The sequence below is a fragment of the Amaranthus tricolor genome, chromosome 17, assembly GCF_026212465.1.
Source record: "Amaranthus tricolor cultivar Red isolate AtriRed21 chromosome 17, ASM2621246v1, whole genome shotgun sequence".
NCBI lineage: Eukaryota > Viridiplantae > Streptophyta > Magnoliopsida > Caryophyllales > Amaranthaceae > Amaranthus > Amaranthus tricolor.
The window spans coordinates 4,896,423-4,908,937 of NC_080063.1; the positions used below are offsets into that span (position 1 = coordinate 4,896,423).

The 12,515-nt window shown below is 36.3% G+C and overlaps 1 protein-coding gene across 1 annotated transcript; it reads right to left on the reverse strand.

Annotated features, from left to right (window-relative positions):
* Nucleotides 1-2,238: 2,238 nt before the first annotated feature.
* LOC130804711 (serine/threonine-protein phosphatase 7 long form homolog) lies at nt 2,239-3,472 on the reverse strand. Its single transcript, XM_057669258.1, has 2 exons — nt 3,119-3,472; nt 2,239-3,040 (listed from the first exon to the last, which is right to left on the reverse strand). Exons 1-2 carry the CDS (start codon nt 3,401-3,403, stop codon nt 2,519-2,521), a joined length of 807 nt encoding a protein of 268 aa, XP_057525241.1. The 5' UTR covers nt 3,404-3,472; the 3' UTR covers nt 2,239-2,518.
* Between the last annotated feature and the right edge of the window lie 9,043 nt (nt 3,473-12,515).

A 12,515-nucleotide genomic window follows, 5' to 3' on the forward strand; every position in this document is an offset into this window, starting at 1 on the left:
ACTTCCCATTGCACCATAGTTCCTGGATTAGATTGCATTAACGCTTGTAGGTACCTTGGAAGCTCCTCAAAGGACTTATCCCAATCCCCAAATACTTTTGTTATAGCCTTATTTTTGGCCAACCAAGCTCTCTTATATGTTATAACAAATCCGTATTTATTTTTTACAAAATTAACGATTGACTTCACCTTAAACGCGGGATCAACTCTGATCATATCCACGATAAGATCAGCAACAAATTCAGAAGTAAGTAGAGGATGGTCGTCACTGTAATGTACTGAGCAATCTTGAATATGACCCTTATATCGCACAATCTTAAATGATCTCGTTGCGGTCATAACAGCTCGCATCCTCCATTCACAACCAATATCCTCCGCATTAGTGCATTGGATAACGTACTTTGAAGGCTCCGACTCAATTACACGGAAATTTCTATTGTTAGAAATCGCCCATGCTTTAACATTCTTCTTAAGGTGGTCTAAGGAGCTAAACTCTTGCCCTATCCTAAAGTCTCCATTTTCATTCATGGAGTTGTCATCGTTCCAAGTCATCCCTGCATCAATCAATCTTTGATCAATCTCATCAATTCTAAGCCAGTTTTGAGATAGAGCACCATCTCTAATCGCTGCATCTAGAGCTTCTCTTCTTTCATCATCCTCCTCTGAATCAGAATCAATATGATCATCCTCCTAATCTAAAGAATCAACCTCGTTCGCATTACGCCTACCCAAGTGACTCGTGGAGAAGGTGTTCATTACACCACCACCAATGCCACGTGAATGAGTTGGAGAGGTAAGCTCATCCAAGTGCTCATTAACATAATTTGGGTTACTTAACATTTCTGTGAATGTATCATGGCGTTCACTTGGACATGATTCAGGAAGCTCCATGCTAGTCATGACTTCCCTCGCATTATTCAAATTTGCAACCAATTCAACATAAACCTCCATTGCCGTTCCAGGGGCTTGTGATGCCGCATAAGCAAGAGCACTTATGCTTTCATCATTCTTAATCGGGACTAACATATTTTTCCCAGCCAACGGGTATTTCATCTCCATTTTTTACATAAAAGAGTTGCGATCACAACCAATTACATCATAGATTTTGCTATGAAACACCTCAAAATTAGTATTCTAACGATGGATAAACATCACTGTATTTAATCCTCCACTATACACAACATCAGATCCAGTATAACTTACTTCCCCACCCCAATACACTTTAACGGGATAATGATCCATATTCTGCAAACACAAACATGTTTTTCATGTAATTTGAATTCAAATATAAAGCTAAAAATACCATTAATATATACTAAAACCATTAAACTAACCCAACAAAGTAATAAACTTTCATTGAAGCATTTCATCAAACACTTTATATTCATACAAACCAAATCATAAAATTCAACTACACATGTGTAAAACATAAGCTTAAATCATGAAATCAATAGAATGTAACAAACAATCAATGTATTTATAACTTCAAATGACGACAATAATGAACAAAATATTCAGTTTGCAAATTGAAATAAATTAGGGTTTATATTAATATCTTAAATGATGATGAAAATGAACAAGTAAAGAAGGAGAAGATGAGAATGTAGTTGATTAATTTAGTTGAATGAGAGGAATTGTGAATATGGAGTAAATGAGGATTGAAGATTTTTTTTTAAGCAGAACCGGCAGCAAGGAGGAAGGAAGAACAAGTGAGATGAAGTGACCAAATAAAAACAGAAGCAGCCGTTTTGTACAGCTACAAAACCGCCACTTCAAGTGGCGGTTTGCTATATTAATTTTTTTTTATATATAAATTGAAATTCATGTAAACCGCCATTTCATATAGCGGTTTACTTAAGATTCTTAAACAAAACCGTCATTTCAACTAGCGGTTATATTGAAAAAAAAAAATTCCCCAAACCTATCCTACGTGGACGGTATTGTGGGAAATATTTTCTCAATTAATGCAAAGTGAGAATTAATTTGTTTTTGGGCAATATTCTGAAAAAAGACTCTTTGAATTCTTTAATCGAGTCATTTCCCTAAATAATGTTTAAAAAAAAAAATTTCCCACTTTACCTAATTTGGGAAAGAATTTCCCAGAATACCGTCCACGTGGAAAAGTCTTTTTTTTTTTTTTTCAGACCAAACCGCCACTTGAAATGGCGGTTTACATAAAGCACAAAAACGCCACATGAAGTGGCGGTTTGGTCAAGGCAAACCGCCATCTCATGTGGCGGTTTGATCCCTGGTAAACCGCCACTTCATGTGGCGGTTTGCTGGTGGCCTGCAACAATATTTTTTTTTCTTTCATTTCCCCTAAATAGTGAACGTAACCTGCATTAAACTAGTTCAATACCATCTATTCCATATTAATCAATTACGAACCAGCTTGATTTGAAAAAATTAATTATGAAAATAATGCGAAGATATATTACAATCATGAACATACAAAGTTAAAATCATACAAGAATATACAAGAAGTTAAAATAATATAAGAATATCCAAAGTTTGTTAAACTACAACCCCCGGCCCCTTTTGTTTTGCGCACCGGTGGATGATGATGGTGTGAACTCGTCAACCTCCGCAATGACATTAAGAGTAGGAGCTCGTCGTTGACTAGCACGCTGATATGTGATAATCCTTTGCGGAGGCGATGGATGTGGCGGAGGAGTGTTGATGGAAGACGGGGGAACGAACGGCGACATAGTAGCGGATGTCGATGGCGATCTGGAAGACCGACCCTGAGTAGATGAACGCTGGCGGCCTCTTGTGGACCGAGAACTGGATCCTCCGGAAGAGCTACCTCGATGGGCTGAACTCCTTGGAGAAGGAGTGTGGAATGTGTCATCTACGTCGCCAATGACGGGTGGAGTCGGTATGAGGTACTCATAACCCGCTTGACTCAATGCATCGGTCAACGACGCATTAATGGAGCCTAAGGTCTGAGAACATAGCCGATAGCCCACGTCAACTGGCGATGTAGCGGCCCCTTGAATCGTGTCATTACATTGTATCAACACCGATCGGATGCGCTCAGCCTGTTTGTTATCATTATATTGTTAAAACAGTTACTTAAAACTATTACTATTTGTTATGAGTATTGAAAGAAAACGTACCAGTAACGTAGATGTCGGATGGTAATGTGATCCTGGCTGCGCAAATGCGATGTTCGTTAGGCGTAATATGGAGATGCGCCTGTACCAACTCATGTACATAGCAGAGCTATGACCTGTGAAGTTATCTTCTCCAACCAATGTAGATGCTCGGTCGTTCCACGCATCTACATGCGATCTATGTCGTACGAGGTAGTTCTTGTCCCCAGTCCTCCGATCGATCGCATGTAGTTGACGTTGGGTGTCACAGGCTTGCGGAATTACCTGCTCCAAACCGAATTGACGCATGACACGATCCGGGAGATGTAGCTCGACGATGTCAAAGCAAATAAGAGGACAACGCGATCTCCAAATCTCGTGGCCTGATGTACATATGTGCGGTAGAGCTTCCATCTTAGCCGCTGTGTAAGGCTGCCATGTCATCTGTAATAGAAATCAATATGCTTAGTAATGTATACAATTTATTCGTAACTAATACAAATAGTAAATGTTACTAACCTGATCGTCCCGTTGTCGATCTAGTGCGTCCCTGTAGTAGACGAGAGTATGTGGGGAGTGGGATCTCGAAAGATATACGCGAAGCCAGCTGTAAACAAATAAACATTTTCATCTATCATAAAATAGTGAAATTATGAATTTGAATAGTGAATTGAGTGTTGCTACCTTACTGCCAAAGGATCCATCCCGCGCCGATGCTGTGACCCTAATATCGGTTCAAAATCATCCGCGTCATCTTCCTGATCATGTTGCCCATCCGGTCGAACCGTCCGAATAATGGGCCTCCCTATATGAATGTGCTCCCATGACCATATCTGTAACAACATCAAGCATCCACCCATGTCCTTGGCACCCTTACGAGATGCTCGACATAAGTTACGATACAGATACGCTAGGGTAGCACTTCCCCAACTGTACTCATCTACGCGCTCCAAGTCTCCCAGTAGAGGGAGATAGATCAACTGTACCGAGTCGCCGCTCTTGTCCGGAAACAAGATGCATCCAAACAGGTACAAAATGTAAGCTCGGGCATGTCTGTCAACCGTCACATCATCTGCATCATCCTCAAGCGCGCTAAAATGCTGTCGAAGCCAAGTCAGCTTCAATGACGATCCAACGATGATCTTCGGCTGTGAGGGGTCTTGAGGGTTTTCCGTCCAAACCCCTAGCAGCTCATGTACTAATGCTGGCCAATTTCCCTCCCCATGACCAATGACTGCTTATCCTTCAACCGGCAGTCTCATGATAACTGCCACATCTTGCAACGTGATCGTTGCCTCGCCAACTGTGAGTCCACCAATGCAGTGATAAGTGCTCGATCGAGCTCTAAGCCCCCGCCCAACAACCGGTGAATGTATCTAAAACCAGCTAGCTCGACTACGTCTAATACCCTGTCATCCACCTCCCACCGTAACGTACTCGCCTGGTAGTGCTGACGAGTAACCAATTGGGCAGTGGAGCCCTCCCACGCAGCTACGCTCCTGTGTGTCGCCTGAAGCGTAAGCACTGATGGATCAACTGGGCCCGGCATCGCCATGATCGCTGTTACGTGTTTTTCATCGCCATAAGTGTTATAAAAATCATAAAAATATCATGACTTCCCTCGCATTATCCAAATTTGCAACCAATTCAACATGTTTTTCAATGGGATAATGATCTTTCATGTGATATCTCCACCAATTTGCTACCAATTTGCAACCAATATCATGACTTCCTCACCCCAATACACTATAACGGGAAGTGTAAATTTGAATACAAGAATTTGTGATACTAAGGTATTAGAACACTTATTATAAGGTTCATTTCAAATATAAAAGCTAAAAATACCATGAATATATACAAAAACTATTAAACTAACCCTACAAAGTAATAAACTTTCATTGAAGCATTTCATCAAACACTTTATATGCATACAAAACAAATCCTAAAATTCAACTACAAATGTGTAAAACGTAAGCTTAAATCATGAAAACAATAGAATGTAACAAACAATTAACGTTTTTATAACTTCAATTCAAACAATAATGAACAAAAAAAACAATTTGCATATTGAACAAAAATTAGGGTTTTATTCATACCTTAAATGAGGATGAAAATGAACTAGTACACAAGGAGAAGATGGGAATGTAGTTGATTAGCTTAGTTGAATGAGAGGAATTGTAAATTTGAAGTAAATGAGAGTGAAGAATTTTTTTTTTTTAGCAAAACCGGCAGCAACTAAGAATGGAGTGGAATGAATGAAAACTCACGACACTGTGGTTGCTTTGTACTGCTACCAAACCGCCACTTCAAGTGGCGGTTTACTTAACATATTTTTTTTTTTTTAGAAAAAAAAATTTCCACTACAAAACCGCCATCTCAGATGGCGGTTTACTCCAGATGCATGAATAAAACCGCTACTTCATGTAGCGGTTATATTTAAAAAAAAAAAAAAAAATTTCTCAAAGCTATCCTACGTGGACGGTAATGTGGAAATTAGTTTTCCATTTCAAGCAAAATGGGAAATACTTTGTACAATTGCATTATTTAGGGAAATTTCTCTCTTTAATCATGTTTTATCCGTTTGGTAGCAAACTCAATTAAATTTAAAATGATGAAAATATGAAATTGACCGGACGTTGATAACGACTTGTGAGTAGTGAGTAGTGACTAGTGATAGTGAGAGTGCCGGGGAAGCAAAATCCATTGACAAAGCGACGAAAAATTGAACAAAACCCCTTGACCCCTTGTCTATGATATTGGAGGAACAAGTAAACCCATTTATTTTATTATTAATTATGCTTGCGTGTTTGCTAACTTAAAAAATCCTAATTAATCACTGTGATTTGTAAATCACCATAAAAAGACAAAAAATATATTAATAAAATAAGCAAAACACAAAAAAAAATTTACAATTTTAAAGTTATCACCCTATCAAATTCCTGCACATGGGTGTGATTTGCCAAGTTGTCAAATAGCAGTTATTAACCTGGAGTTGCTCAATGTCTAATGAAACATTAGAGTATAATAGAAGTGTGCTATAATTGACAAGCTGACTTTATATGGATTTAGTGTACACTAAAATTTAAACTGTGTATGCACGGACTACCCCAAATTCAAAAAACGGATAGACTTGGACAATAATTTTTGAAAAAATTTAAATTTAGACGGATATTACTCGTCCGCTAAAATAAATAAGCGGATAACGACAAAAAATAATACCTGCAAGTAATATAAATCCACTCGTTCGCTTACTTATTTTTTAAATATATAATTTTAAAAATTAAATCATAAAATAATTAAAATATTTGAGTTGTTAAATACCCTAGTAAAAGCCAGTGTCTAGAACTTGGATATTCCAAGAGTGTGGACTTCTAAGGTTTTTAATTCGTTGTCTACCTTAGTTACTCCTCTTGCATCATGAATTTGAGAAATATTTTTATATTTAGAGTATTTTGGATGATGTGTTTTATTATTTTTACCTGAAGTTAAATAACTAAATTTTATATTATTATATTTGTTGTGTTGAATGTTGTTTAGAATTCTAAAATTGTAATTTTATTTTTATATTGATTATACTTATTTATTTATAGATCTCACTTTAAAAAAAGTGCAAGTAGCAAAATAAAAAATTAAGTCCACAATGGCTGACGAACTTTGATAATTCAAGCATGCAGATAAAATTTTATAGACATATATATTATATTTGCTACCCGCTAAAACTTGCCCATAATCATCGTAACTAGATTAATATGCAACAAGCTTAAATTCAAAACACATGAGTTAAGAGAATAGATAGTATGATTATACAAAATGAAGAGTTAGGAATATAGACCTGTGAATATAAGATCACTCCCAATGGTGAAAAAAAAAAATCTTATTAATCTTTCTCTGGTCTCTATATTTTCCTTCTTATCCACATCACATTTTTACGTAAAATTTTGTTATTCAAATTTATCCTATTTATGAGGAAAAAAAGTTTCATCACTACTTTCTCATACTTTATATTTTATCTCATCTTATTTTTTTCTTTCTAATCTAAAATTTTATTAAGACAAAAAAATAATTCATAAAATATATTAAAATAAAATACTAATACCACAAAAAAAATTAAAAAAAATAAAAGATCAAACTAATAATGTAAATATCAAACCACTTGAATACTAATTTTATGAAATTAGAGAGAAGATAATTTTTTTAAGTGTGTCAAAAAATAAAAAATTGGGTGTGTATTTATAGAGAATTTTTAAAAGTCTTACAAAATTAGAAATTGTGTGTCCAAAAATAGGAAAATAGGTTGTATTTCTTTATATTGGTGGTGGGGCCACTATAAGAAAACTACCAAATTTTCCTCCCGTTGAGAAATTTTTCAGAAACATTTGAGAGTTTTTTTTTTTTGAATATTTACTAATGGAATACATTTTTACTCAAAAAAATTCCTACTCAAATAAAAAAACACTCACCTTTATGATAGCTCAATGGAGTATAAAAATGGTACACAATAAAAATAAATTGAATAAGTCAATTTTAAGACTATTACCTTTTCTTTTTTTTTTTTTTAAGATTTGAAAATTTATATGTTTTATTTTACATTTGCTATTAATAGTAATCTTTTTCTATATAATAGAAGGAAAAAGTCTTAGTAAATAACGGTTATTTGTCAGATTAATAAATTATTTTTATATGATAAGATTTAATAGGATGAAAATTTTATTATTTTAATTTAATTTTAAAAATATTTTTAATTTATTATTTTTTTATCTTTTTATAATAATGGAATTTTTGATAACATAAGTATAGAAGTATGTTAAAATCGAACGTAATATACCGACAAAGGACGGCAAATGTGCTGGATTGCACTACTGCGGTTCTGCAACCTGCAATTACTTTACAGTTTACACTTTAGGCGCATCTTAATGATACCATGTTCTTCTCCTTCACGATCAATCTAGATTTAACATCATGAAAGTATAAAAGGATTTAAAATTGTTACCACAAATCCTCAAATAGGAGTATATAATAAGGGTGACTTAAAATTTTTACCATCCAAAATATTTAATCCTAATTACTACTAGTATTCATTGTTTAATTGATTTAAAATATGAATTATTTATTTTTCATATTAATAAGAATTAACAAAACATTAAAAATAGCAATGGATTTTTTAAAATTTAAATTTTAATACTAATTACAAAATATTTTTAAGTAAACACCAATAAATTTAAATTTAATACTTTCTTCGTTTTTTTATTTGCACCAACCCATTTTAGCACTTTTTTATTTTCAATTTCGCCACCCCTATTTTAAATTAATTTAATCAAATGACGAAAATGCCTTTGAACTTAAAAATTTTAAAACTTCTATAAAACACTTAAAACTCACTCAATAACACTTTTATCACTTCAAAAACACAAAATCTACACATAAAATTAATCGAAGCTAAAGTGCGACTGAACCTAGGAGAAGTCGTTAACAAAAACTCGAGATAATTTCTATTTTAATGTAATTCAAAATTCAAAAAAAAAAATTACGAGTCGCACAAAAAGTGCGACTGAACCTAGGAGGAGTGGCACAAAAAGTGCGACTAAACCTAGGTCCAGTCGCATTTTTTGTGCGACTCCTCCTAGGTTCAGTCGCACTTTTTGTGTGACTCGTAATTTTTTTTTTTTTTGAATTTTGAAATTTTTTTTGTTTATTTAATTTATTTTTTAAGTTATTATTATTTAATAAATATTATAATAAATTATTTTATTTTAATATATTATTATATTATGATAAAATTATTATAATAATTAGTTTGAATTTAAATAATTTATTTAAATGTTTAATTAATTTTTAATATAATAATAATATATTAATTAAAATTTAGTTGTTAATTATTTATTAATATAATAATTGTTAATAAAATTTTATTTTAGTTGTTAATTAAACTTTAGTTGTTTAATTATTTATTTATATAATAATTTTAGTTGTTAATAATTTATATGATTGTAAGTGTTTATTAAATTTAATTAAATGTTTATTAAATTAATATTGTAAATGTAATTAAAATGAATATAACTAAATGTATTTTTTTATGCTTTTAATTTTTTATTAGTAGCTAATTAAATTATGAAAATTGTAGTAAATGGTTGAAAATCAGGGAAAAGAAAAAGGCTTTTTTAGAGGGTATTGATCGGCAATAATTCTAAGCCGAGTTTACTGAGAGGGGATTCCCATGAGAGGGGGATTATGGGTTCTGCAAGGCGAGCCAGGCAGAAACAGGCGACCAAACATAGTCAGGCCCAACGTTCGAGTACCCTAGACCATGTGCGTAGTCGCTTTGAGCGCCAGACTAGCCTGCGTAGTAATACGGTCAGCTCAGGTGATGATGATACTGATTACGATGAGTTTGTCAATCGGGAAGAGTTTGTCGGTCAGGATGAGTCTGTCGGTCATCCTGTTGATTGGACGCTCGTCAGAGGGCATGCCAGTCAGTTTAGAACTAGTGGGCATAGCACGGCTGGCACTTCTAATCACGCAGGAGTCAGCCAGGTTGAGGATGCGGCTCCACGAGGGAGGAGGCGCTCATAGTCCACGGACATGGACTGGTTGATCACATCACCCCAGCTCGGGGGCCTTGTTGACACCAGTTTAATACCCAGCTACGGTGGGCACGTAGCGAAGGTTATATTTGAGGGATCGGAGCGCACGCCTCTAATTTTGGATTGTCGCCCTAGGAAGAGGACGTTGGAGATGATCATCAGACTGTAGGACATGTCTGATGAGCTGTACGGGGTGTTACCTGCCACTCCTCTAGGTCGTTTGCCATACATAATGCACCAGCACATTGGTAGTGCTCTTATTACGGTCTTTGTGGAGAGGTGGCAGCCTGATACCAACACCTTCCACATGCCATGGAGGAGATGGCCATAATGTTGCACGACGTGCTGCATTTTAAGAGGTGGCATTGACGGTTCACTTCCCGCTGAACCTGCTGATGGTGACTGGAAGCTTGGCCTGGCCGGTCTGTTTGGGGAGCCAATGTCGGAGCTGCGTAAGAAAGGGTACTTCACCAGCGGGAGCATTAACGTTGGTGAAATGTTGCAGCTATGCCACCGTTCTCAGTCTCTGAAGACTTAGATTACTGCGTATTACATGGCTATAGTGGGTTCCACGCTGCTGGTGGATAAGACTAGAGTCGGGATGCGGCCTCACCCTATACTTGTTGTGACTGCTGATCAGGATGAGATTGCTTGGGGTGCAGTGACGCTGGCTAACATGAATTGCCAACTGGGTATAGCGACAAGGACTGGGTGCAAGACTATTGCTGGTTGTCTGACACTGTTGCAGACATGGATTTACGAGTACTTCCCATCCTTCCGCCCCCATCCTCGTCAAGCTGATATGCCTAACAAGACTAAGGCGGAGATGTGGTCCCCGCAGAAGCCAATTCGTGAGCTGAGCAGACTGAGAGGCTGTAGGAGTATACTGGACTCCATGACAGAGACACAGGTTTTGTACATGACCTCACACATCGTTATACTAATTATTTTAATTTTATATTATGTTGTTTATTTAATTTTCTTTGTAAGCAGGTGGAATGGACTCCGTACATGACTTCTCCTAGGGCTTTATTGAAAGAGCACCCACGCACCGCCTATATCGGGGGTATCACCTGTTTTCATATTGTGGAGGTGTATTTGCCTGAGAGGACAGTTAGATAGCTTGGTTTTGTACAGGCTATTCCCCCCCTTCCGTGGAGACCTACCCAAGCTTTGCGACCAGCACAGGGTTCTTATTCAGTGACATTCGCTTCTTCGTCTATCTACACGGAGATGTGGAGTAGGTTCCTCTATTGTGCCCGCGTTGGTGATCAAGCGCTGCGTTGAGCATCTGTTCCATCAGAGGTTATCCCTGAGTATATCGACTGGTTTAGAGTGTCTTCCCACACATTTCTTATCCCCGGTAAAGGACCTACTAGTGCGTTTGGTGCAGCGGATAACAGAGTTGAATACGTTAGTGTTTCTATTTATCTGTTTTATTTTTATGAGTCATTACCGAAATTGTTGTCTAATTTTTTGGTAATGCCATTGTTTTGTTTGTACAATTTGCAGCTGAATTTCCAACTCGACTCGCGCCATTGCTCAGGATGCCAGCTGTTGTTAATATGACGCCCCGGGAAAGACAGGCTGCTAATTTGTATTTGGATGAACTTAGAGATTTGTTTGTCGAATGGCAAGAGTTTAGAGGGCACAACCCTTTATAGACATTTATGTTTGTATTGATGAAGAATTTGTTGATGTTGTGTTGTATTTCTACACGGCTGTAACTGATTTTATTATTACGCGTTGCGTTTGATTCACTAACATATTTATTCACGAAGTTAATTATGGAATGAATACTATAAATACAATTAATAAATGAAAACACTAAGTACAATCAGTACAATAAATACAATCAACACAATAACTACACAACATTGTACTATGGAGTATCTAAATTGACTGCATCTTCGGCGGTGTTATTATGTTGTGTTCGTTGTACGCCGCATAGTCTATTCCAAAGTGATATCCTATTGCGATACTGTCTCTGTAAATCTCTACATGAATTGTTAGCTGCTGCTCTCCAATTTTGCTGGACTAGTGGCAGTGGAGATGAATCATCGTTCATTAAAAGCTGAACATAATGATTTCCGTTACTCAAAGAATATGTACAAGTTTATTAACGCCATGCATTCCCCCTGTTCTCCTTACCGGAAGCACTAAACAATTATACATTGGATTACCATCGGCAGAGCCATAATACGCAATTGCAATGTTGAGAAACGTTGTTGCAGAATACAATGCTGTCATTTCCATCCAGTGACTGTACGGGGCAGGTCCATTGCTACGGGCACCAATTCTGTATATAGCATTCTCCCTCAACCTCTCCAATACCCAAGAATAAGACACAGTCGCCTCATCTCGCATCAAACATAATGCAACCAAGAAGTTGCGATTGGTTGGCGTCATTCCAATTATTTCGCAAATGGGCCACTTTTGCTTATTAGTTTTGTACGTTGTGTCTATCAACACAACATAGAGTCACGAACGTATCATCTGCATAGATGTAGGATTTGCAATCAATAATCTACTCAACTGCCCCTCACTATCCAAGTCTGTCCAAACTACATAATTATGCTCTGTGGCCATATAAAAATAATGTTGAAGAGGATTCCTTCCATCCATGTCTTCTCTCCTTATTAAATGTCTTACATTATAAATTTGATTTATACTAGCAAAAAACTAGGAAAATTTCTTCTAATTGAAGCCATTGTAAACGCTGGTTGCATGCCAGTTGCACTAAGATCTCGTATGTGCTGCCTAATATCTATAGTCATCCTATTTACTCTTATTTGACCATCTCTGTACACCAAGAACGGGTGGTTATGTCTTCCTTTTTC